The sequence below is a fragment of the Notothenia coriiceps genome, unplaced genomic scaffold (genome assembly GCF_000735185.1).
Source record: "Notothenia coriiceps isolate Sejong01 unplaced genomic scaffold, NC01 NC01_scaffold00020999, whole genome shotgun sequence".
Classification (NCBI taxonomy): domain Eukaryota; kingdom Metazoa; phylum Chordata; class Actinopteri; order Perciformes; family Nototheniidae; genus Notothenia; species Notothenia coriiceps.
This window is the reverse complement of record NW_011353700.1, coordinates 4,661-30,940: the sequence shown is the minus strand read 5'-3', so window position 1 is coordinate 30,940 and position 26,280 is coordinate 4,661. Positions and strand designations below refer to the sequence as shown.

General features: G+C 38.1%; 1 protein-coding gene across 1 annotated transcript; it reads right to left on the bottom strand.

The window, feature by feature from the left end:
• Window positions 1–2,406: 2,406 nt before the first annotated feature.
• wdr27 (WD repeat domain 27) lies at window positions 2,407–25,630 on the bottom strand (the record flags this gene model as incomplete). Its single annotated transcript, XM_010779954.1, has 4 exons — window positions 2,407–3,324; window positions 17,772–17,870; window positions 20,135–20,237; window positions 25,533–25,630. Coding segments are annotated over 4 exons (402 nt in total), but the record flags the coding sequence as incomplete, so codon positions are not given.
• Between the last annotated feature and the right edge of the window lie 650 nt (window positions 25,631–26,280).

The following is a 26,280-nucleotide window of genomic DNA, read 5'->3' as shown; positions in this document are numbered from 1 at the left end:
TTATACCCAAGTTGCCTCTTCTAGTTTATAGTTGTGCGTGCCAGCTTTACGTAAAATGTCAAAAAGAAATCAAAAATCAATCCTGTACCATAGTCATAAAAACTGCTCAGACATTCTGAGGTGTCCCAGATGTTGACCCTGTTGACTTCCACTATAAAACACTACAGCAGCAATTGTTGCACATTTTTGTTCCCTGAAACTATACGTCTTTCCATTATAGCGCTGATGTCATGTAGTCTGGTTCCTGCATTAGTTCACACCAGCTGTTTAGCACAGCATGTGAAAGCTCTCATCAAGTTGGGCGCGTATATAAGCTGATTCGCTGTAATGTTATACCAGTCATTACAAAAAAAAAAACAATAAAACATTCTCATGTCAAAGATCATCACTTAATATCCATCAATCTGGCTACTTTTTTCTTTTAAATAATTCACATGTTCATTACATCGTATTTAGAAAAGCTTTGCGTAACACTTGCATGACTCACAGCTTTCTGCCAGCAGTTTTTCGACATGTGCACAAATATTCATCTCCCTTGACTATGAGTTACACTGAGTTCATGAAAACAAAGAAGCAGAGATCATCAGGATCTCATCTTTGGGGGATCATTAAAATGCAAATGCCTTATGATGTATATCTTTGGTTTCTTTATACAGTATGCACAACTCATTAGGGAAAGTGAAGCATTCAAAGCTCTGAGCTACAGGCCAGAGAGTCAGTGAACCACAAAAAAAAACTCTACATGCAATGTGAGAGACATTCACAGACTTAAGATGATTATGTGATGAAAAATGAAGAACAAGTTCTGAGTTCTGCTCTGTATCTTCCCCAGACTAACACTCTGCTCTGTTCGGGGCTTTCAACATTTCCTAGTACTAGTAGTTCTTCTCAGTCAAATTGAATGACAAATTGTGAGGGATAAAACTTTGGACCAGATTGTGTTATTACGTACGGGTGTGGCTTTCCTTGAAATCTTATTATTTGCAAGTATAAACACATCATTCTTAACTGGTGAGATCAATGCAGGGAGTTGACCAGTGTACCAAACCCGACCTCACACAGACAACAAAAATGCACAAACTCTGATATATCACTTTTGTTTGTAAAAATGTGATCACTGAATCTTAGTGTAGCCTAGCAGGTAAATTCATCCAAGAGAAGAAGATACTCACTCCATAATACACCCACACACACAAACACACATTCCAGCACATTAAAATGGAGAAAGAACACAGCTACATACATTTTATCTTATGACAATTTATTATGTTTTGTTCCAGAAGAAAGTCTCTTCTGCTTGCAGGAACACTAAAGCTCACCATGACAGGTCCGACTCACACTCGCCAGCACATACCTGTCTTTGTGGCATAAAAAAAACGTTCAGAAATGTACGTGTATAATGTTGTGTATGACCAAAGATAGCTATCACCCCATAAATCCAATGCAGCTTCAGCCCTGCTTTCTTTAATGTATAACATCAGTTTTTGTGATAGGAAACCTGGCATCTGAAATTGTGCAACTTCAAAGCTATAAATAATCTGACTGAGCTGAGGCTGGTGGTGCACGGAGAACAATCCTTTCAGGCAGCCTGGTTTGGTAATAATTAAAGCAAACAGTCTTAAAAAGACAGAGTAAATCAAATGCAGAATTTTGGACAGAGGACAAGACAGAGAAGAGCAGTGTTCTGAACGTTTGCCTCTGTCTGAAGGAGTTAAGAAAAGGTGGGCTATCAGTGGATTTATCTTTCCATCATCAGCATCAGCGTCAGATAATGCATCAAATTCAGTATCTTTTCCTAATGGACTGGGGATGAGTGACGCTCGAAATTTCATTCCATTGCAGAAAGGTAGAGTTTTCCTTTAGCTTCTCTCAAGACAGCTGAGGGTTAGAACTTGTCGGCAGCAACAATGGCAGCATACTTGAGTTTTTTTTCTGGGCTTGGAAAAGTGAAAATCGTGCCCCAATCCCAGAACATTTAAGATAACAAAGTGAATGCCACTGACATTTCCCCACGATATATGAATTACTTATTAACCATGTGGTTATACTTCTGAAACTGAGAAGGTAAACATTTAATATTAAACCTAAAGAAGGTTCCAAAACAAGCACATACAAAGCAGCTGTACCCACCATCTTGTGTACTACAACTTTGTTTACTTTCTGGAGATGCACCCTATCTTGATGATGGAATGAGTAAGGCATCCCTGTAATAAATACATTGAAGTATATATATATATATATATATATATATAAGTATGATCATAAGTTATATTCATATAAAATCTTCAGGAGATCATAAATTAAACGAAAATTGCAAAGGGTCCTTACTGTAAGTAGAACCTTGAGGAACACCTTATATTGGCAAAACAAACAGACACGCAGTAACACAGCCGCATTCTTACCTAGCAGAAAACAGACAATAAAATAAATAATTTCAACAGACATGTATGAATGATGTAAGGGTATATTTAAACTTTATATAAATATTCCCAACAATGTGTACTTTAAAAAATAAAAAGATTCCCAAAAGATATTCAATTTATTTTGCTCCAGAAGATTTGAATAGTAAATGTCATTTGTAGCCGAGCCGACATTTTGTTTTGCAACTGTGGAGAGTAAATGTAAAGCTCAAACAATGCGGACGGGTGTGTCAGTATGAACAGTAGTAGCATCTGTGTGTTTGGCAGCCAAAGAGGTTGCACCCAGTTGATGTCATAGCATAGTGTGCTGATCTGCTAAGTAGTGCGCTCATCCAGTTATATGGAAGGAAATCTGTTGCACATACTAAACTTAAACAACCTGATACTTGACTATCCTAATGTGAAGAGACAGATGGGAAATAGTTGTTAAAGCTAAAGGTTTTAGTCAAATAGAGTTTAGTTTTTTTCTGTAATTGAGAGCACATTATATCTTGTAAAAATCATGTGATATTCAGAAAAAAGCATTGATATATTTGAATCTCAGTAATAGAAAGAAAAGCAGTGTAGTTATGTACATACTGGATTTTACCAAGATGAGCTAAAATGGGTGGCTCCAATTTTCGAGCACAGAAGTGAAAGAACACAATAGGAAAATACAACTAGAAAAATAAAAACCTATTGTTTCCATTTCAATCTCAATTAAACTGAAAACTAAAAACAAACACATATTTCTTCCATTCCCACTCAAATCCAAGCCAGGGGGCTGGAACTGCTTTAATGAAACCTGCATGGACTACCCAGTCTAGTGAGGGACGCTATGCACAGCACTGGTGTCACGAGACAGACGGGCCGCACTGCTGGACTGAAACAATCTCAGCTTTCCGTCCATGGTCCCAGTTAGCAGCTAGGAGAGAAAGAGAAAAAAAAAAAAATCACGTTCAGCTTTTACTCTTTAGGATATTTCCCAGGAACTGTGTCATATATTACTCTTTCTTTTACGACTCCATTAAGAGGACCAAGTTGAATAACAGCGCACCTGCTTCCTTAAAGTAGACTAGCACCTCTGAGGTTAAGACCCAGAATCTGTGCCTCGTAGAAATTATTGATTTTCCATACCTGCCATATATCGGAAAAAAACATAAAGCTCTCTGGCCTGAAGTCTGCTCTATAACTTTGTTTAATAAGCAGCGGGACTGGAGGTTCCTGCCAGTGCGAGTCAAGGTGAGTCAACTGTTTACACATTAATGAGGCACATATCAAGAAAGTGAATCCACACTCTGCTCACAAACTCAAACAAACACTCACACATTAGACTCTAGCCAACATGTGGATGCAGAACGCAGACAAGCACACATGTACATAATCAATTCTTCATTATATTTCTCAACAAGAAGGGAAGATTATCTCATCTGTTTGCATCGACTAGTAGAGCAGATGAGGGTAAAGGAGCATTACCTCAACACTCTGACAGCCAATCAGCAGCTATAGCAATAGGAAACAATACATTTGGGCTTCAGCTCTTGAAACATATTCATAACTGCAGTAGCTCAGAGATAGATTACATTACATGTCATTTGTTAGACGCTTTTATCCAAAGCGACTTACATACTCAATACTGTGGACAATCCCCACAGGAGCAATTTGGGGTGAAGTGTCTTGCCCAGGGACACAACGACATGCTGACTGCAGTGGGACCCGAACTTGCTATCTCCTAATTCCAAGTCCAGCATGCTATCCACTGAGCCACAGCCTCCCACAGATAGATAAATATGATAGAACAATCATATCCAAAATAGATGTTTGGACACTGCTCTCCTTCTGCTTTCCCCCCTTCCCTTTCCTGTAGTGTGTTATATAGGTTTGTTTGCATGTAAATGGTCTGAAAAGGCTAAAATCCCAGAGTTCACACCAGAAGGAGTTTCTCTTCCACACACTCCCACCTTGCTTGAAACGTCTCATTTGTAGTCCTTTGTTTACTTCCATAAAATTATGACATCACAATGTAGCACTTGCACTTATATTAGGTATCCCTCCAACACATGATAGATAGAGGCTAAGGGGTGGTACATCTATAAACGGTTGGCCAATCACAACAGAGCCGGCTAGCTAACCAATCAGAGCAGACTGGGTTTCAGACAGAGGGTGAAAAGAAGTGCTGCAGCACAGAAACTATCAGAAAAATAAAGACCTTTTTTTTTTACATTTAGTGCATTTTGCATGATAGGTCCCCTTTAAAGCATGTACATTTCACAGTAGAAGCACAACAGATACAATATGAAACCTGAAAATCTGCATAACAGGGCCCCTTTTTCATTTCAAGCCTGACATGTATGACCAGTGGATATGATTAACCATTTTAGATATATTTCATACAACCTTAAGCCAAGATTATTTGTTCCATCCTTAATCCTGCCTAATTATGACTATTTCATCATAATGAAAAAATAAGGAAACTAAGTGATTGGGTGAATGTCAAGGTCTGCTGTGAAGTGTAAATGTCATTTATTGTAAGTAATATTAGAGATTTTAAGATGGTTGTAAAGTCAGAGTTTCTATTTAAAGCATTCTAACAGCAGGAATTCTGGGGGAAAAAAATTTGCCAAACAGTGATAAAATCCACATTTGGTATAAACAGTCCAACATTTTTTCCCTATCTACTAAGGCTGTTTTATGCAGAAGAAATTATCTTTTTACCAGCAAGCCAGATGCCTGTGCTGGGAAATGGATTCACAAGAGTTGTGGTCTGGGTATGACTCAAACAAACAATGGACTACACTGGGGTAGAATGAATCTCCCTCTGACGGGGGAACACTGCAGCCCTTATCCTAAAGACACACGTAGGATTTGAACATGTGAGAGTGGAGCCAAAAGACAAGAGGATGTCTGCAAAAAAGGCAGCCAAGTAATCAAAAACACATCACACCTACAAAAGCACATGTTGTACTTTTTGTAACGTATAAAACAGTTTGAGGCTCTCCCACAAAACAAACAGTTTAACAGCTCATTTTACTAGCTCTTCTATTATGAGCAAGTCATCTTACTCCTTGACCTTGTGCTCAATGACCTTAATCAACAATAGCCAAGCTGCCTGGGTCCTGCCCCGGGGCTGCTAAATTGGCTAATTAAAACTTAAGAGGGTCAGAGAACAGCTCCATTAGCAACCAGAGCTCATCAATGGCCATCTAAAAGCATTAAACTGTGTAATCGACCAGCATTACACTTCTCTGTGTCTGAGTTGAAGCTAAATCACATATTGTCTAAAAAGGTGTAATTTATAGATTTCTTACTTCTGATTCTTGCAGCAAATATCTGCAATCCAACACATTCCATCTCTGCAACCTTCAACCTTTGTTCAGTGAGGCTGAAGCAGGCCGAGCTGATGAGCAGTGAGGGTTTTGTTGACCTTTGGGGTCAGAGGACACAAATTCTTGCACGCCGGTTCACTGTATGTAGCATTGAGTCATGCCATCGCAAGCGAGTTATTTGTCTTTCCTCAACATCTGTTTAAAGATTTATTTGGAATTTGTCAGATGTCCTCATGCAACCCTGTCACCATTGAAATATAGTTTTTTCAAAACAAAAGCAAATGCTTTTCTCTTTTCATATTTGACTTTTAATCATTTCAAAGAAAGGAACAAAGGAAAAGTTATAAAGTAAAGAATGTGGATCATGATTAAGAATGCAATGTGCGTTGGCTTCCCAGTGGTGAACACATTGTGTGAAATATTGGCATGCTGGACAACAGAAAGTGTTCATCTGTTGATAGTGGTATGAACAATAACTGAGGCTTTGAAGGTATGAGGAGTGATTTGCTTTTTGTCCAAAAGGATATCATTCATCAGATGAGTGCAGACCTCTCAAAGGCCAACATACCAGAATGTTCTGTACTGTACAAGCTGCACGGGGAAGAAAAAGAGCAGACAGTCACCGGGGTCAGCGGTTAAGTACATGAACTGTCGGGGAAAGAAATGCATAGTCTGTTGCTACTGGGGACTTATTGTTAACCTTCTAGTTGTCCTTATGCATTCAAAGTATTAATGAACAAAGTTTTATATAAGCCAACGTTAACATTGTGTTTTATTTTTGTTGCCGTCAAGCCTATTATGTGTTATACATTTCTCTTATATCTCTTTTTAAATTAGGGAACTGATAGAGTCTTGGAACAAAAAGAAATTCCAGGTAACTTTAAAAAAAAAAACTTTTATTTTTTTTTTCTCATTAGGAAAATTGTAATCTAATAAAAACTATCTTCAGGAAATTCCAATTCAAATCAGAGACAGGGATTGAAGACATGACATTCTTTGCTGTTTCGTTCTCATTGCATTAACCTCAGCTCTTTTCAGATCCCACTGATACTTAACGAATAAAACACTCCAAATAATGGAAGTAACAGTATATTTATACTGTATCTGTCCAGCTTGTGCTTCCTGCCTGTTCCTCCATTTGTCTCTGACAGTCGAGGTAGATCTAATTTTTTAGGCTCTGGACAATGTTACAGAACAGAAACCCAGATATGATCAGACTCCGAGCATTCCATGTGCTCCAGAAGCTGCGTATGGAGTTTCTTTCTAAGGAAACAAACATAATACAAAGAAAAGTGAATGATTATTAAGGCTGACAATCACAGAACACACTATTAGTGTATTGCAACAGCGTTGGAGCGGAAGGCCTTTCGGTATCTGAGCCACTTTGAGTAAGTATTTTTTTTTCTATTTGTGTATCTGTTTCATCATGAATCTGTATGATAAATAATTAAAAGAGAAGATGGATCTTTTTACAACCAGTGTGTAGCTGAAGCCAGCAGCTAGTTAGCTTGGCTTAGCATTGCATAAAGACTGGAAACACAGGGAAACTATTCTGTAAAAGGCATTAAAACATACAAATTAAAAGATGAAATCTTATTTGTGTAATCCTAGTTTTATTTTATTAATGCATTAAAAATAATTACTCTGAAAAATAGCGGAAATACAGTATGCTAGTTTATTTCACACAGAGTTATTCAACCCACTCTCTTCAGTCTGCGTACAAATGACACGACTTTACACATTGGAAATGCGTACAATAGATACGCAGAAGTCCAATTTTGCGTGCATATGATACGCTAACCATTCCCATTAGGCTTGTTTGAGACGCGTTGCAGCTCGCCTCGAAAGTAGACGAGAATAGCCGAACGCAGCCGGGGGAGGTCTCAAAAAGCTCGCCTGAAGTCCGGCGGCGGCGGCTCCTCCTCCTCCTCCTCCTCCTCCTCCTCCTCTCGGTTTTTTCGCGGATTGCAAACAACTTTAAGGTGCATACCGCCACCTCCGGAGTTGGCTTGANGAGAGCCCACCTCAGTATCACCACCCCTAATCAGGGTCTGACCCTTCAACCCCATTGGTAGCCCAATAATTGCTGGCTATTCTCCGCGTCGCTATAAGTGCATAAGTTATGTGAACACTCGTTTTGAGATTGACATTTTTGAGTTCTGGTATTATACACGCCTATCCCCACTATTCTTTGGCTTCTTAGTCCATCTGTGTACATTCTGAGGTAATTGTTAGTACTTTCGTTCAGGTATCGTTTGTAATGCCCACTTCATGCCCGCGCCCCGCCCCTTGTTTTGCCTTTCTATTGATTACTCACATCTATGGTTAGCTGTTCTGGGGAAAGCCATGGGGGAACACTGCTAAATGGTGCTCGCTTTGGCAAACTTGATAGTCTCCACTCCAGATGCCCTCGTTCTCTCTTACTCGTCCAGCCAAACCCACTTGCCCCTGGCGAAACTTTGCATATGGCCCAGCAATCCTGTAATATTCTGTTTGTGATACTTTCCTCTCCACTTCCTTGTAGCCTGACCCAGTATGACAGAGCAAGTTTCTCTCTTCTAAAGAATGCACAAATGTGTTTAATCGTAAATGTTAGATATACTAAGTAAATACATTTGTTCCTGCTCAAGATTAGATTCAACTTTATTGTTATTGCACAGATTACAGTTACTGAGACAACGAAATGCAGTTTAGCTTCTAACCAGGAGTGCAACAAGCAGTAAAGTGAAAAGTAATGTACACAATCTACAGAATAAAATATAGAATGAATTGAATGATGAATAAACAGTGAGGGGTATGAATACACTAGATATACACAGCAGCCTGTGAGCAGTATGAACAGTGTGTATGAATATTCTAAGATATATAAAGCATGAAAACGGTAAGCAGTGCAAGTATAGTATAACATATATACATATTAATTTCATGATGATAAACATTGTGGAACAATTATGAAAAATGTTAATGGAAGTGGCGACGTAAAACTGACACAAAACAAAAACAAACTTTTGCCGAGCCAATTGGAGAGTTTCATCAGCAGCACGTGGTAACCAATGAGCGCTCAGCTCGAGATACCAGCGAGTCGTTTCCCATCAAGCATTTCACTTGCGCAGCCCGTGGAGAGGAACTGCACCGCCTCGCCGCGCCTCGCTCTCAAGGCTGCGGGCGTCTTTGTCCCGCGAGATTTCAACGTCTCATGTGAGCGAGCCTCCAGAGCAAGTCGGACAAAATGACTAACCATCATGCAACGCACTAGCAATACGTTGATCGCAACTGCGCAGGTCTCGCTTGTCTCAAACAAGCCTACTTTCACCATGGCAGAGTTTGCTTCAACATCGTCTACCGGTCGCAAAAGAAAAACTGTAATGGAGAAAATTATGAAGAAAAATAAAGTGGAAACTAGGATAAATCAAACCAGAGTCAATATCGGAGTTGCTTTCCANTTGCACATATTCAACACAACTGCAGGGTGTAGTTTGTGCCCAAGCAATGAAGAACTCGGCTTCACAGCGTTCCTCCAGACAGCTGCATACAAGACATCTCTCTAATATGTGGTTGTAGCCCTGCCACCATATAAACTGTTTTCAAATTCTGCACATTTCTTATGCTATCTAGCAATAGCATAAGCAGCTGATAATTAATGCTGGAAATAATTATCAGTTAAAAATAAGCTGCCTTCAACATTAGCTATAACTTGGAGGCAAAGCAACTTAGATATCTAGATGCTTAAGTCACTTTGTCAGGCCTTGAAATATATATCTAGCATAGATACCTCCAAGGCTTTTTTCTTATTTAAGAAGACCTTTAACCTAAGAGCTATTCTTTAATGTGTTAATAAAGCGCGTTTCTTGTTTTTATTAGATGTCTGTTTTGCAGCCTCCTCCTATTCAATATCTTCCGCTACACCAACACTAAACTGCCTTTTGGTTGTAGAGCGTCCACTTAGCAGTACCTTCTTGCCATTTTTCTTATATTCTTATATTTGCTATCATTGCACCTTCTACTTTCCCCCTAGAAGTATGTACTCTTAATTATTTTTTTTTATCAATACATTATTCAACACCAAATAAATTATTAACATCAAATAAGTGTATACTGCTGTTGAATATATGTTATTTGATGAAAAAAATATTAAGTTAGCTATACTTTATAGCGGGCGGAAAGCCGTAGAAGGTCTAATGACTTATAATATAGAATATAAAAATCAACGAGAGTATCTGTAAGTGAGCCTCTACAACAAAAACAAGTTTAGTGTTGGATGTACGAAGTATTAATAGGAGGAGGTTGCAAAACAGACATCTAATTAACCTTTATTAACACATTTAAAGAGATACTTTTAGGTTATGGTCTTCTTTTAAATAAGAAAAAAGCTTGGAGGTTCTATCTAGATATATTAAGCCTGGACAAAGCTACTTAACATCTAATATATTGCTCCTCAATGTTAACTATTCCGTTGAAGCACTTTTTTAACGATATTATTCACATTAATTAATACTCTTATGTATGATAGATTAGCATAAGAAATGTGCAGATATTTGACAGTTTACATGGTGGAATGGTACACAACATATTGATAGATGTACTTTGTAATGCACTTTGAGGAACCTTGTGAACAAGTTTTTTCACTTCATTGCAAACAACTGAACACCTCAAGTCTGTGTATTAGAATGCTCATAACCTTGAAAAATTCTTGAAATCTTGAAAGGGAGCCTGCAAAAATAGCCATTTATACATGTCTTTAAATTAAGTACTATTAGTAGAGGACTAACGAGTAATGAATATACTTTATAGAGATCAGCAAGATAAATGAGTTTAGTCTTCTCAAAGACACCAACTTAAAAATACTCCTCTCCTGATTGTGGGCCACTGACAATCACTTTTCGTGAAGTTTTACTCAGAGGTGTAACTAAAGTCTGTTTAAGGGTGTTTATATTTCACATCATTAATCAGAATCTGCAAAAGTAACTAAAATAAATCTAGTGGGTAAAAATACCAGGTTAACCTCTGAATTGTAGTGGAGTAGAATTACAAGGTAACAATGAGCTGTCATGTGGGTATATATTAATGCTGCCCATTATGGATAAAAGCGATTTTCACCCATTCAGTAATTAGATGTTTTAAATGTGTACACACCAATTTGTTTCCTATCGCCTAAACCTCCAGTACACAGTTTAATACAGTCAACTTCTAATGTTGGAAACATCGAAAACGTCTTTTAAAACTACAATTTCCAGTAGAGACGTGCCATAGTAAAACATGTTGCGAAACACAATAGCCATTAGCCAGCAGGTGTAGTTCTGGGGGGGCGTTCGAGTCCAGTTTTGAATAGTCTCCCGTGGTTTCGTTCCATTTCAAAGAGTTTGAAGCTCGGCATAACCTTGTCGCACTGCCACTCCAACATCCAATCCCAGAGCTTGAAGATTAATCACGGGGTTTGTCAACGGGACTGTAGTCCCAAACGATAGCTGGGGATTATGGGTAGTCTAGCGTAGTGTCTTTTTTTCGGATATCATATCGCATTAACACCATATCCCAACGTGCATTGCGGCTAAAACATCCCAAGCTTCAAGCTGAGGATCTTGGGTAATCAGTTTACCGTCTACGCCTGTTTCCGGTGACTATATTTACGGCTAAAAAGCATGCTAAAAAGCCCAATATTATAGAATGAAACGAATAAATTAAAAAAAGGATAATTGTGTGTTATTATTTAGAAAAGAATAACAAATTAGAAGGAAAAAAAGATTTTAAAAAATACAGATTTCATTATTCTGAAGCTCTGAAGCCTATTTCTTTCCTTCAGCAGACGGCAAAAATGTACGACATTATACGAATTAAAATAAAAACAATAATTGTGGCTTGATATTGAGTAAGAACCGGTAAGAACATGTTTTTATGAACCGCACAGCTTCCGGTCTACCAAGACCCGATGGCCAAAACGTGGCGTATCATATGCACGCAAAACTCGGCATCAGATCTCAATGGGAATGGTTAGCGTATCATATGCACACAAAATTGGACTTCTGCGTATCTATTGCACGCATTTCCAATGTGTAAAGTCGTGTCATTTGTACTCAGACTGAAGAGAGTGGTTTGGAGTTATTATACAATATACCAAAGATTAGTGATTTATTAGATCTCTCTTTGCATAGTGTTCAATATAAAACACGGATCGAAATATTGTTTGTTATGGAGAAGCAAAATATGACGTATTTCTTTTTTTATACTAAATGTAAATATGCATATCTGAGATAATGCATTCAAACTGCACAGGCTAAACACATTATGTTTTGGTTATTCAGGGAGTAAAACATAATTAACTAACACCAATCGATCAACCATGACCAAATTAGAAAATGCTGTTTACTGAATGTATAACATTTTGATACTTTAAAATGCCTCCTGCTACTTTGCAACTGGGCCCAAAGTCTTTATATCCTCACTTGCTGTTCATTGCTTTCCAGCTGCGCTGAACCCAGGCCAGATGATTTCAGAGAGGCTGTCTCAGCTCAGTCTGTATCTCACTCTAATGCCACATTCTGGAGCACACAGGAAAGTCCAGCTCTGTATTTGCTGTCTGGCCACTACAGTAAGAAGAGAGGGTTTTGCTCTCTGGGGTCAGGGAAAGAGGAAACGAAGGGATTAAATAGAAGAAGAAAAAGTGTGGTTAGCTTTTCAAATGCCAAATGGACAGAAATTATACGATACAGTAAAAGGGTCTAGTGGGACACCAGCTGCACATTCTGCCTGCCTGCAAAGAGCAAAGATGATACATGCTGACATATGGAGACAAGAGGAGCGCTAAACTAGAAAGCCAGATTCACTCATTGTTCATCTCCCAGTTGGGCTGATCGAATATGTGAACTTTAAGAGAAAACTGCTTGTGTCAGCATTCACAGTCAACACATGAAGTGCAGATGAGATCTAAAATATTTGACGGAACTAAACTTCTCACTTAATAAAAAGACTGAAACAAAAACCATTATTAAATAGGTCTTATTTCATTCTGATCCCTACGTTGAAATAAAAAATACTAAAAAGAACACGTGTTTGCATTTATGCCCATATATATCAGGGTGAAGCAGTGTTTCTGGGACAGAAGGGTTCACTGAGTTGCTCAAGGATATTTTCAAAGAAACAAACACATTTAAACAACAGGAAACCTCAGTCACCATAAACTGATTGCTTTTGTTCCACCACAAACACACATTTTCCATGTCCGATTACTAACACTTCAGTTTGTTTGGTGGTCTTTTTTACTCTCTTGTGATCTGAGAATACTTTGAGGCAGAATGACCCATCAACCATCAACTTCTGTATAAACTAAAGCTCACATAAAAATATTTTCTGTTTTTAAAGTTGATATTTTGGTCATTTCAACCAGCATACAGTAAACGGACATTACGGGATGAAGATGACGGCATACAGCAACGATTTGACGGTTTGCTGATTCAGCTAACATTGGAACTCAAGTATGTTTAAACATCAAGCACACCTGGTTTAGGATTACTCAAAGCAAACTCCTTTTTTCATTTGATGGATCTGGCTTGTAAATGTCTCTTACTGCAACACCATGTCCACATCTAGCGAGTCCCCCACAGCTCAAAGTTACAACGCTAACCGATTTTCCAATTCATAAAGTATGAGTCACATCTAATAAAGGCTCGCACAACATACGGACAGTTTAACAACAATGTAAGGATTTTTCTCTATTTTCTCTTGAATGCATAGTAACTTTACAAAAAATACTTGTGTTTCTCCTCCTTTGTCACTTTTCATTGATGTTTACTGACATTTCAAATTGTAGAAAATCATTCCTTATGTCTCTTAGTATCATGCCCTTCATTTCTGAAGAACCAATCTCTTGTAAATACTACAAAGACGTTTCCACTGCTAATGTGGAACAATGCAATTGGAGCTAACGACAGCTGGAGTGAGACTGTACAGAAATCTGAATAACCCAAATAGAGCAAAGCCCCATGAAGTCTATTTCTCCAGTCTGACCTAGATATCTTTTTCAAGCTATTTCCTTTTACTTATGAATCTTAATTTGGAGGAGGTAGCTTCAGATACAGTATCACTCATGCCTTAATCCCAAATTGAACACTAAGAACGCTTAGCCTCCAACAAATCAAATAAAGAAGGAGAATATCCTTGTTGAATCAGCAGATACGAAATTACTCATGTGAAGTGTGAACGTACTCTCAAGTAGAATTTGCACGTCTACTTTTATGGTAGCACATGTAGGTCCTACACAGGAGAGCTTGCAAAACTTGAGGTATGCCATGTGAAATCCCGCAAGATTTTACAAGACAACAAAGTGAACGAGACAGTAAAAGTTGGGATCTTTCATTACTGACTAAAGTACTGGAATAAACCTGAGGGAATGAACCCCGGAGGTAGATCTGCCTGCTTGATGGTCTTTTAAGTATTAGTGTGGAAAACATGAGTGAAAAATGAGTGGAAAATACGCATCGCATTATCTGTCTGTGTCTTGCATCGGAGGGTTCTCTCAGCAGTAAATATGGAGCACATCTGGCCCTCAAATGTGTCTCGAAAGCAAGGTGAGCACAGGTTGGGGACACTTTTTCAGAAAGCCCAGGCTAAGGAAATACAGCAATGTTACCATGATGATATCACATGGCCTTGGTGTCAGTTAACTTTAAGACTAAGCAGACATTTTCCCAGGACTTCCTGATCTTTTAATCATTTTTTATTCACAGGTCTCTTATTTGGCAACAAGCAGAAGAAAAAAAATTCAGATATGAATGCGTCCATTCCAGGCAGACATTAGATCAACCGGATCAAGTTTAACCAGAAGCAGCCTCACAAAGCAGAGCCAGACACTCAGTATATCAGATCCGTACCATCTTTAGCAGCAACATTCATCTGCAGTAATGTACAGAGCATCAGTTACATTTCCCAAGTTATTTTCTGTTTTATTCCCATTCTTCTAAGACAGCAAAAGCTAATTGCAAATCCAATTGTGTCATTGATAAATTGAATCAATGACACAATTGATTCAACTTATTTTTGTAAAAGTGACTGTGAAATTGTATCAGAATAATATCTGCGTTATTCAAAGTGAAACAAAACATTTCTTTCACAACTTTGGTATGGATATGAGTCAGAAGAAGATATTTCCATCAAAGTATGGATTGTGTCAATCAAACAACCCACCTGCATGACAATGGAGTGAACTTACAAAAAGAGACATTCAGGATATTGTAGTAAGTGGATCTTGAATAGGGATTGTTTTGCTAAATTACTTTTTCTAATAAAAAGAGAAATCTGAAGAATGAAGGAGTGGACTTCCACACTTAACTTGAAGCTAACACAAAGTCCTAATAATAATATGGATGGAATGATAACATTAACAAAGCTCAAGGTTCAACAAATCCCTCTCCATTACAACTGAGTAATCTCTGTCTAATAATGCAGACTGTGTGATACGGTTGAGAGCTAGTAAGACCTGAGGCAGGAATTATTTTTCCTCCACCAACTCTGAAATGATCTGAGAGCGTTCCATGACAGGATGTGAATTTCAATTTAATACAGTATTATCTATGTTTGCTAAGAATTTCTGAGGTCTACCTCCCTCTCAAAGGTCCTGAGAAAGAATAAATAGGCCAAAGTGAATGATGATTTCAGACACGGATGAAGAGCAGCCCCTTCCCTTCTGGTGCACAGACAGAAAGTTAGCTGTCCAGCAGTGGATACACATGACTTTGCAGCTGTGTGCTAATTGCATTCAGAAAATTGCTTGACAAACACTGGAGGAGACAGTTAATTCAATAAACTACACTTTTAGTGGTTATTGGTTAGTATGAGAAGGCACATGTATTGTATGAGCACCTATTTCTGTGCTTAAAGCTCAAATCTGAAGGCAATTACACAACCAAAGTAAACATAATGCCTGAATAAATATTAGTCTTTTAAAAGCACAAAGTTTGAAAGCATGAGAACAAAAGACCCAGATATTCTGCCTAACTAAGTTTTCCATGATTCAAAGAAGCCATGACACTCTGGAAAACTAATTATTTTATGCATTTTTGGATTTTACGAATTAAATCGGTCAAATCTTAAATAACATGGCTACTGACAAATCTGAGAAGAAAAAAAAAATGATGGACAATACGTGATGACCTTATGAGTGATACAACATGACAGGACCCTGTGAATATGTAGTTTAGTATGTGGCCGTGGATCAAAATGTCCACTTTCAACTGGAGAATCTGAATGTATCACTGTTCTTCTGAGAAGTTGAACTGAATTACACAGAAAGACATAAAAGATTTAAAACCTCAAGTCCAAAAGAAAGGCAACAAGAAGTCTCATAAGAAGTCCAGCAGAGGTTGAGATGTTATATTTTGAAAAGCTTCTTTCGCAAAACAACTGGCCTGTAACTTTTCCAAAGGAAAATCATTAGGGGACACTAAAACATAACAAAGAGAATGTAGCCCTCTAGGAAAGGCTCTGGAGATTTGAAAAGGATGCCGTTTTCAAGTAAAGCTATAAACTTAAACTCTTATTCTCCTGTAATGGCAATTCAAGATAGACACATTCTTTGTCCTGTATTACACTTTACTTTTATGTTTTCCATGGAGAGACTCTACAGTCCCTGAATTTCTATTAGTTCGGTAGTAGGTCAAGCAAAGAAACAGATTTAAATTAATTCTGGGGATAAACTGAAATAAAGAGATCAAATACTGAAGCATTCAAAGCATTTCTACATTTGGCGCTCACACAGTGCCATCAATTTGGAATTTAGTCTGGCATGACATTAAACTACAATGGATCCAGTTCGAAATTGTATAAACAGTCACCAAAGTTGGAAAGCAGCTCCTGAACTGAACAAGCAAAACCCTGTATACCGTTCATCTTTTGTTAACTGTGGAACTGTGCAGCCAATCACAGGCTGGAATAACCCTGCAGGCAGCCAATCATGGACGGGGATCAGCACAGTGCATAAAGCCAGTCATAGATGCCACATGGCACAATAGAGCGGTAGTCATTATCTGATTGGACTATGAACTTGCCATAGAGCGATTTGGGGAAACTCATTTTAAATGGAAATGGTTTTGTTCCAGGAGGCTTACATTAAGAAAAAAATTGTATCGTCTTTGAAGTTGTTTTAGTTGCAAGCAGCATTTTTAGTTTCGGTTTATACACATTGAAATTACCGTATACAAGTGTTATCTTATGTTAACCATTTCAGTATAATACGCAGTACTTTTAGAGACAAGGGTATGTTTGCACTTACACAATGAAACATACACACAAATACATTTAAAAGCACCTATTCAACACATGATAAAGCTTCCTATTATTTCTATTGTCATTGATATAGATTTCCTGGCTACTAGTAGAAAGTCTGTGAGGTCACGTTCATAAAGTCGACTGACCCTGAACTTTAGGATGGTCTGAATAAGTCCTGCTATGTGACCTCAGCCTGAGGATATATCTCCTTCATTATAAAAGTAGAGATACTGCAGACCTATGTAACAGTCTGACATCATGAAATATGAGAGAAAAATGTATAAATGACACTCAAACCATGTTAACCAAATCATGTTATTATGACTGAAAAACAACATTCAGTAATTAATGTTAGGATCATCAGAAAGTTCTCTTCTTATTTGAACTGTACCTTTGGAAATGTTGTCAAATACTAATTTGCAAATTAACAAAGTGACATTTACGAACAATTTACATTAGCCCCCTGCCCCCCCACAAAAGACTGAAGCAGTGATGCTTTTACTTGGAATGAAGACATGGCCTCTGACTGACACTGTTTTTCACCTTGAGCTCTTACCTGCTTTTAAAGATTGTTCTTTCATAACAGTTTGAGATGTTTGAGATAAAGATGACACTGATTGGAAGACATTATCATAGATGAGAGGAGGGTAAAAACGCATTAACACTTTTCTCTATCAACTTCACTGTATCTGATGTCAGTAAAGAGGTCAAAGTAAGGTATTTAATGAAACCGTACAAACCATTTACTTAAGAGGAAATGACCGAATCAGAGACAAAAGGTAAGACTTACCTGTGGGGTGGCAGGGTTGAAAGCTACACTGAGCACCGTGTCTGAATGTTTCTGAAGTTTGTGGAGGTAGCTGCTGCTGCGGATGTCATACACGTAGGCCTGAAATGAAAGAGATGGACTACATGAACAAAAGCAGGTTTGAACTTTAACACTGCGGTGATGTCCAGATGTAGTGAATGTGGTACAACTACATTCAAAGTGACATGAACACATGTGGGTTTGCTTTCAGGATCATTTCAACTTTAAGGGGGGGGGGAATTATCTGTCATACTGTCATGTTCAATTGTTCTTTGGGTTGAATATCAGAGTATTCTTTCACCTTAATACCTAACAACATACTTTCCTTAAAATAAGATCAAATTAATCAAAGTTTCCCTAATGATCATCAAAGGTTTGTGACTATGTTCAGAGATTGGCTAGACGGTGAGACTTGGCTATTGATAATTTAACACATAATATTATGCTATATTGTATAGATTGAATCATTTCTACTGCTGGATGAAACCCAAATGATTCTGGGGGAAAGGCAAAACAGGGGCTGGTTATCAAACTTCATAATTTTTAAGCAACAAACTAAATCTATGTAGCATTTATTTTGGATTCCACTTCTACATCCCTGTAGCAAGGAAAGTAGTTTATCAACAATTAGAAGTTGCCCTTAAATTGGAAAAGACACTTCCCAAATAAGTAGCCATTGAGACCCACTAATAATCCTAATGAACCTTTGCGGAAATATTACAGTTATTTTTGGCTTAGAGGTAGTTAAAGCCTCACTTATCATCTCTTTACTTGAAGGTGTTAAGTAGGTGTGAATTTACAGTAAAGACAAGGTCTTATGTGCACAATAAGACATTTGCAGAAGGCTGGTGTGGACGTCTTAGAATCAACACTTTATGTGAATCTTAGAATATATGTTTAATGTATTATCAGCTTGTTAGCACAGTTTTCTTTTGCTAAATACAATCAGTGAGTTTTCAGACCCATTCGTTTGATTCAGTGCCATGAGCACAGATAAAAACAGATGTGGGGATGTTTGTTACCAGACGACGACTCATCAGATTCCTGCAGCTGTTTTGTATTATGTTTGCTAAAAAAAACGCTCCAAGTGAGCTCTGTCAAACGGTCCATGGGTAGAGTGTCTCCTGTCAGAGGCATATGTGTGTGGTGCCTAACAGGGCATTAGATACTTGGAAGAAAGAAATTCCTTCAGGAATGCTTGAATATAACATGGATCCCCAGATGTATCAGTTTATATTAACTGAAACTGAAGCGGAGGGCAAGACTGAACGTATAACAGGTTCATATTGACCACACTGAAATCATATTCCACTTAGATTTTTTTTTGGCAGTGTGTTTTTGGAAACTGTGTAATATGATCTAGGGAGTCTTTTTAAAGTATTCAGGGTCTTTTTTCCATGATTACTTTTTGATATATTAAGACATGTACAAATGTGTCTGGCTTATGAAAGTCTCAGGACAGCAACAAATAAATATGCTGTAGCTCACTACCGTATACCAATTTCCAAGAAACCTTAAAAAAAGTCCAATCTCGACAGAGATGCTCTCAAATGTCCTTGCTGTGCCGAGTCCCCATAATTAATAATTACCAACGGTGGGTATATATTATTCCACTTCTTTCAAAAAGCACGTAGACCAGAAGCAAAGAGAGATGGATAAGGAAAAGGGAGGCATGCTTCTGAAAACTTTTTGAAAGAAATAAGGTCCGGTCTGGAAAAGCAATTAAACAGTTCTGCTTCAACATGAATGTTGAAATTGGAAAAAGGCTTAAGTCCAAACAAAATCTCTGAGTCAAGCACAAACAGACTTCACCTTAAATGGAGGTGAAACTGAAACAGATATGCCGCTGTTTTCCTTCTGTCCTTGTGGTTTACAAGGTTCAGTAATATATATGTACCATAAAAAGTATTTCTAAGATGCTTAATTGTCACGAGTTTCTGCTTGACACACAGTGTTGACACACAGTGTAGCAGCTGATACAAAGAAAAATACTTCATTGTATCTGCCTTTATGCGTTGTGTTAATAGTACAACTTTTATTTTCCTTTTAATATATCAAAGTGCTTTATTTTGTGACTTCTTTAACAGTGGCCTAACCACTCTATAACTCTTCAAAAATTGAAGTAACAGTGACGCATGATCATGTCGGTGGTCAATGTTGTTGTTTTTTACACAGCTTTTAAAACAACTTTTTGCAATCCCCTTAGCTCCCCTTAATTACTTTATCACCCCATTCAAGTTTATAGAACATTTATTTAAATTACTGACTAACATAGTCAATTGTCCAACTATGCTTAAAGAAAAGCTGACTGACGGATAGACAGCATATGGAATATTCCAACTTACACAGTTATCCTCAGAGCCTGAGGCAATGAAGCGGCCGCATGGAGAGATGGCTGCAGAGCACGGATGGCAGCGATTGAGATGGTTCTCGTAACGCCGTACACACCTGAGATGGAGAGGAACACAGTGGAGAGATATTAATGATTAACTCACAAACTCAATAAAAGAGTCAAGAAAGTCAAGAAAGACTGGAATATTGTAGGGGACATTTTACAACATTATAACATAAAAAGAAAAAATCCCATCTTTGATAGAGGCATAAATACCATTTCACACATTTTGTGATTTGTTGTGATGCTAGATGAAAATGCCTCTAGTGCAAACTGAACTCTGGCAGGAAAGACCAAGACAAGGCGGTTGAGAAAGCGCCATTCAGACCAAAGCAAATTAAATGGACATTGAAATATATTAACATAAAACATAGGATTTTAAGAAAACATCACACTGACATGTAAAAAAAGGTCTTAAAAAACTAGAAAACAAAAAAAGCAAAGGAAAGCAGATAAATAGTTACATAATAAATAAATACAAATAAGTTGTATATGTAATTTATTGGAGAAACATCCGAAACAATAATATTTTATGCCCTGATTTAAGAGAGTTGACCGTTTCTGCCGACCTCAGGTATTCAGAAAACATGCTCCACAGTTGGGGAGCAGAATGCCACCCTGCAGATCTCACGCTTTACAGACATCTGAACCCAGGAGCAGGAGCTGAGCATGACTCAAGTAAAACACGGGAAAGTGAAGGTAGTATTTGACGAATGGCCCCCTTGTGCAAATTCTACACCGTTTCTTTGGTTTGCATGTAATGTCTTTACAATGCCACTAACAGCTAGCTGAGTGAGGGTCTCTGAGTGGGCAGGCATGTTGGCAGGGCTTTGACAGGATATGGTGAGAGAATGTCTTTGACATTCACATGCTTATGCTATTAGGCTGGACTAAAAGTACGGTAGGTCATATTCACTGGCGATCATAAAGACATAGGATATACCCAGTACAGTGAGAATGATACATAAAAGCATCCAATAAAGCAACGTTTATGAAGCTTATAATGTTGATTGTGTTTGTGATGTATAAACTGTAATTTTTTTATTTTGCTAGCATATAGTTACAGTCTGCTGTCTCAAAGTAAAAGAGTAAGTCATAAAAGTATTTCTGGCTGTAACTGAACACTTCATGGTACTGAGTTGGTTTAGTCAAAAACCTTTAGTGTCTTCACAATGCTGCACAAAGGGCAACTTAGTGAAAAGGAAAAAAGAAAAAACATTGCAGGAAGGAATAACATATAGCTGACTGTTGGGATTAGTAAAAAAAACTAAGATTGTATTAAAAACTAAAACGTTTTTAATGTTTCAAAAAAAAATGTTCCAGGTTAGCTTCCATTTATGAATATGGTACAAAACATTGTCATATTATGTCCTGTGAGAGCTTCTTTTGAGAAACATAGTAAAAATCTCTAATCATTTCTATGCATAGAAAGATGGATGAGAAGTATGTGTTTCTAAATCCCCTTCAGTACATCTGGACATGCAGGTCTACAGTTTAGCTGACACAACCTGTCACTATCTCACTGATAAGAAGCAGTTTAACAAGTTAGAATAAACACTCATCTGCTTTTTCCTTAGTCAGAATGTGGACCTAATGCTAAGCCTTAAGGAGGTGCTCGGCAGAATCCCCCCCCCCACACACACAGATTCTGTGTTGTGTGAGTGATGACTATCCGGCATTTTCCTAATGACTTAGTGGGAGCCTTTACAGATTCTGAATCCAGGAGGGGATTCAGTGTCAGTCATCGAGGTAATCAACGAGCTAATCATAGCGCTGTATTTGCAGCCAATATATTTGGCCCAATTTAACTTCGTCAGACCAAATCAGGCAAAGGCTAGCTTTTGCTTGCGCAGAGGCATGACCGGGGGGAGACAAGGAGGAAAAATGTTTTTTTTTAAATTAAGAAATCATAATTTGAAAAATTATTGATTCCAAAATAATACATACATGCCAACCTTTCCAAATCCAAAAGAGGTAGGTTTGCGCGCGGCAAATGTGCACGCCCAAATGAGGTAATCAGAAGAAATGGAACCAGGGCCGGCCCTTGGCATAGGCAGTATAGGCGAATGCTAAGGGCGCATCAATCAATGGGGGGCGCCAAAAATGAAAGAATGGGAGATAAATATCCCCAAATCTCAAAATGGTATTGTATTTTGTGTGTGTTTGTGGTCCTCTTTCAGTTGAGACAGTGTAGGTGAAGGATGCTTCAGGAAAAGACCAAACACTGGATGTCTTTCAGTCACCAACATGTGTTTTCGAGACACTGATATTAACGGGGAAATCCTGCAGGACTCAAATGCCTCGTCTCTGTTCCCGTTCCCTCAATTTGGGAGTGATTACCCATCAGCCCCGGGGGTAACGCTGCCTTTCCTCGCCCCCCCCCCACGGTCTGCACGTTGTTTATCTTTCAGAAACACAGAGGACTGTTTGTACGATGCGATCACTGACACGCTACATTGGTGTCCGCCAAAAGTCGAGTCCAGAGTCTATGGAGTGTCATTTTTATTTGTTATAGTTTGGGAAGATTGGAAAGCCAGCTAAGTCGGTAGGCGGTAGAAACATGTCAAAAGCGGTAGACTACCGCCCAAATCGGTAGGGTTGGCAGGTATGATAATATGATACAGTACAAGTACGTCTAGGTCTCTGTGTTTCATTCAAGCTCGGTTCTGTGTGTGTGTGGAACGAGCCATTTTGTGTGCGTGCGCGAGCGAGAGAGCGCACCGGTACCAGAGATCGTTGTTGTTAGCTTCTGGTGCTAGCGAGCTACGCTAACGGATATAAGGATCTTTTTCAACAACAAGGTGGAGGAGAGTCCTCTCCTGTCAGATTGAGGGACTCAGCGATCTAAAGGACTCTCTCAGTGTTACCTCAGTGCATTTCACCAGATTCATGGGGATACAAATCTGGACTAAAGAAAAAACATCTGTTAAATCTATCTTTAGGATGACTGTTCTTTATATACCTTAAGAGGACTTAAAACTGACTAAAACTTGCACAAAATACAGACTTGGTGGTCATTTACATAAACATGTGTGCTATGCATGGGCATGGCAAAAAGGCTCACCAGCTGCCATTTTGAATTTTAAATTGTTTTCTAACATTCAAGGGCACTTACTTCTAAAGGATTTCAAATTTGGCAAAAGTTACAATGGTTTGGGTTGGCAGAGCCATTTTGATGTTTCACCAAAGAAACTGCTGTAAGTCAACACATTTATTTGCTTCAGGGTACCACCAATACGCCCAACACACATGGATGTGTGAGGACCCGATCATCACTGTCTGCAGCTTTAAATAAAATCTGTTATGTGATTGATTGCAGGGGATTTGAAACTGTGCTGCTAAATACTAAAGTGTTGACTCGTCAAGACATAAAGATTAGGAAATACAAGGGGTGAGTAAAGGCTTTAAAAAATAAACCCATATATATAAATAAACAAATTAATAGTACAGTAAGGGCTGGGGATTCTCTTGTGAGAGCAAAATAAAAAGGAAGATTGAGTTTCAGTAGTGAAATGTACATTTCCCATTGTGGTTTATTCCTAGAAGTTCCTATAGTTTGATTGAAGAGGGGAAACAGTAATCTTCCTCTTGTTCCAACCTACAGTAACAATTTATGCGTTTCTGTGACCAATAAGAATATTACGCCATTAACTTTACGGGAAAATGGCCACACTGTATTTATGTTCAATATAAAGAATAACAGCTTTTAGCCATGAGACTCATTCCTCAGCAGTGTTTATGGACTAGAACGATACAGTCATAAGATTACTGTTAATGTCTAATTGAAAAACAGTTTGTAAAACATACCAATTAATAAATTGGCAATGACTACAGATTGCAGAAATCAAACTCGGAATGACGGTTTATTGCGTCAGTGTCGTGAGAAAATGTCTGGTCTCATTAATTTTCTAAAAAAAAGTATTATGTTGATGTAAAAGCGCTCAATAAGTTACCTAATAGCCTAGGCCCTAAAGGCAAAATCCAAAAAAAAAATCGACTACCTTACCTTTAAGGATATCTAGCACTTCAGTTAGCTTTAGTTTGACATCCCTGGGTTAAGAGATATTCTTTTCTGAACATTCTTCAAACATATCTTTGTGAGGTTGATGGTTGTTCAAAAACAACAGTCACATGAGCACCTTATGGCAGCTTTACACGTGCAAGTCAATATTTCCAAGAATTTTATATTGCCTTTTTATATAATTCAGAGAAAAAAAAGAACATAAAACCAAGAACTGACCTAACTACTCCCATGAGCGGCAAACCTCACATAAATATATATTAATTTAGGTGAGCTGTACCACTGCTTGTGGTTAGCACTAGCTACGAAAACAGACACATAACATTTATCAAAGAGGGAAATCAAATGAACAGGCCTGACAAATGCTGTTGTTTTCATACATACACATGTTTCAACTCAGAGGAACTGCATCTACTGAGGGATGCTTGATGACAGCTCTAAGGAGCAGAAGTTGACCTGGAAACCATGCACAAATATTTATCTGATACAAAATAAGGTTTTGATTGAGTCCGGGATATAGAGTTAAACATGAAAGCAGACTCAGCCATGAATGAACGAACTACCTAAAAATGCCTTTCATCTGGGCCAAAAGGAACATTTTTAAATCCAAGAGAGCCTTCTTGAATTATCTGCCTTATATGGATCGGCTACTAAATGCCAGAAGAAAAATATTTGTAACTTTGGAAATTGAACAATTGCAGATTCCATTATCAACTGAGGATTGTTTTCTGTGAGAACATCTTATGGGGTTATTGGAATATAAGGTCATTTAGCACTTAATATTTCTTCCCCAATGTGATGGAATATCTATTGCTCTTTTGTAATTTGGACCAAATGTTGTAGAGATTATGACGGTAAAGCCAGCACAAAACAAATGGGGTGATTACAGTTACTCATCACAGTTAATGTATTAGGTTAAGCTTTCTGTCAGAAACAGAGAAAGATACAGTAAGGCTAAGCTCTTACAGAGGTTGCATTCAGGTGTTAAAGATAACTGTCTGAAATAATGGCAAAACCCTATTACGTCAGGATGAGGCAGTTATTTTAGAATCAATGCCAGTAGTTCTGTATTGCACTTTAAGCCTAGTGTCCTAAAAGATAATGTGAATATAGAGTTTTCAACGCTTTCTTGTTTTGGTTAAGTTGCTATCCACTGTACTGTATACTGTAATGCCACTAATGTTGTGCTTATGGGTTTTTAACCTAAGCTTACAGAAGTATTTACTAAGTGTGTATTTAATGACATAGGCGTTTGAACACACTTTTTTTGGTTATCACATTAGATGCGCATCGATAACAAACACAAAAAAAAGACCATATTGAAACCAACCTCAGTGAACGGAGGTCCCACATCTTCACACCGTCCGTGACTGCACTGGTGAGGAAGAGGTTGTATGAATCTGGAGCTTGTGTGCTGAAAATAGAGCCCTGTGAATTAAACACAAAAAAGAGAAACATGACTAGTCAGCACATGCTTGACTGAAATGGGTTGTAAATCAATGTCCAGTACTGGAAAAGTTTCTTTGCTGTATATCCTGTCTTGGCAAATAAAGCACATTTTTATTCCAGGTAGCATTAATACTTCCTAAAAGTAGAAGGTGACTTTAGGGCGATCTACACGCATTGGGGCTGGAAGGAAAACTGTAATGGAAACAAAAATGTAGTTAATTTTTCTGCACCACTCTGAGATACGGTACATCTATAAATATAAAGACTTTCCATTGCACGTGTATACATACATTCCATATATGACTTTCACACCAACTTATCAGATGAAACAGTGGAGTGTGTGTGTGTTACAGAGAGAGGGAGCAAGAGAAAGAGAGAGAGAGAAAGAGAGAGAGCGGTTGGGGTGTTTTTTGTTTAGATTTCCATTAAGAGTGTGAGAACAGGAGTCTGAGAGGGCATTTCCAGTTCCATTTTTCCGAGAAGTCCTCAGCTCTGATGAGTTCCAGGTGAATTTTGCCAAAGAGGCCATGGAAATTTGAATTTGGAAAAGCTGCTTCACATGCTGCAGTTCCCAAAGTTCGGTCCAGCTCGAGACGACAAAGCTATAGAGGGGAGGACAGAGTGATGTT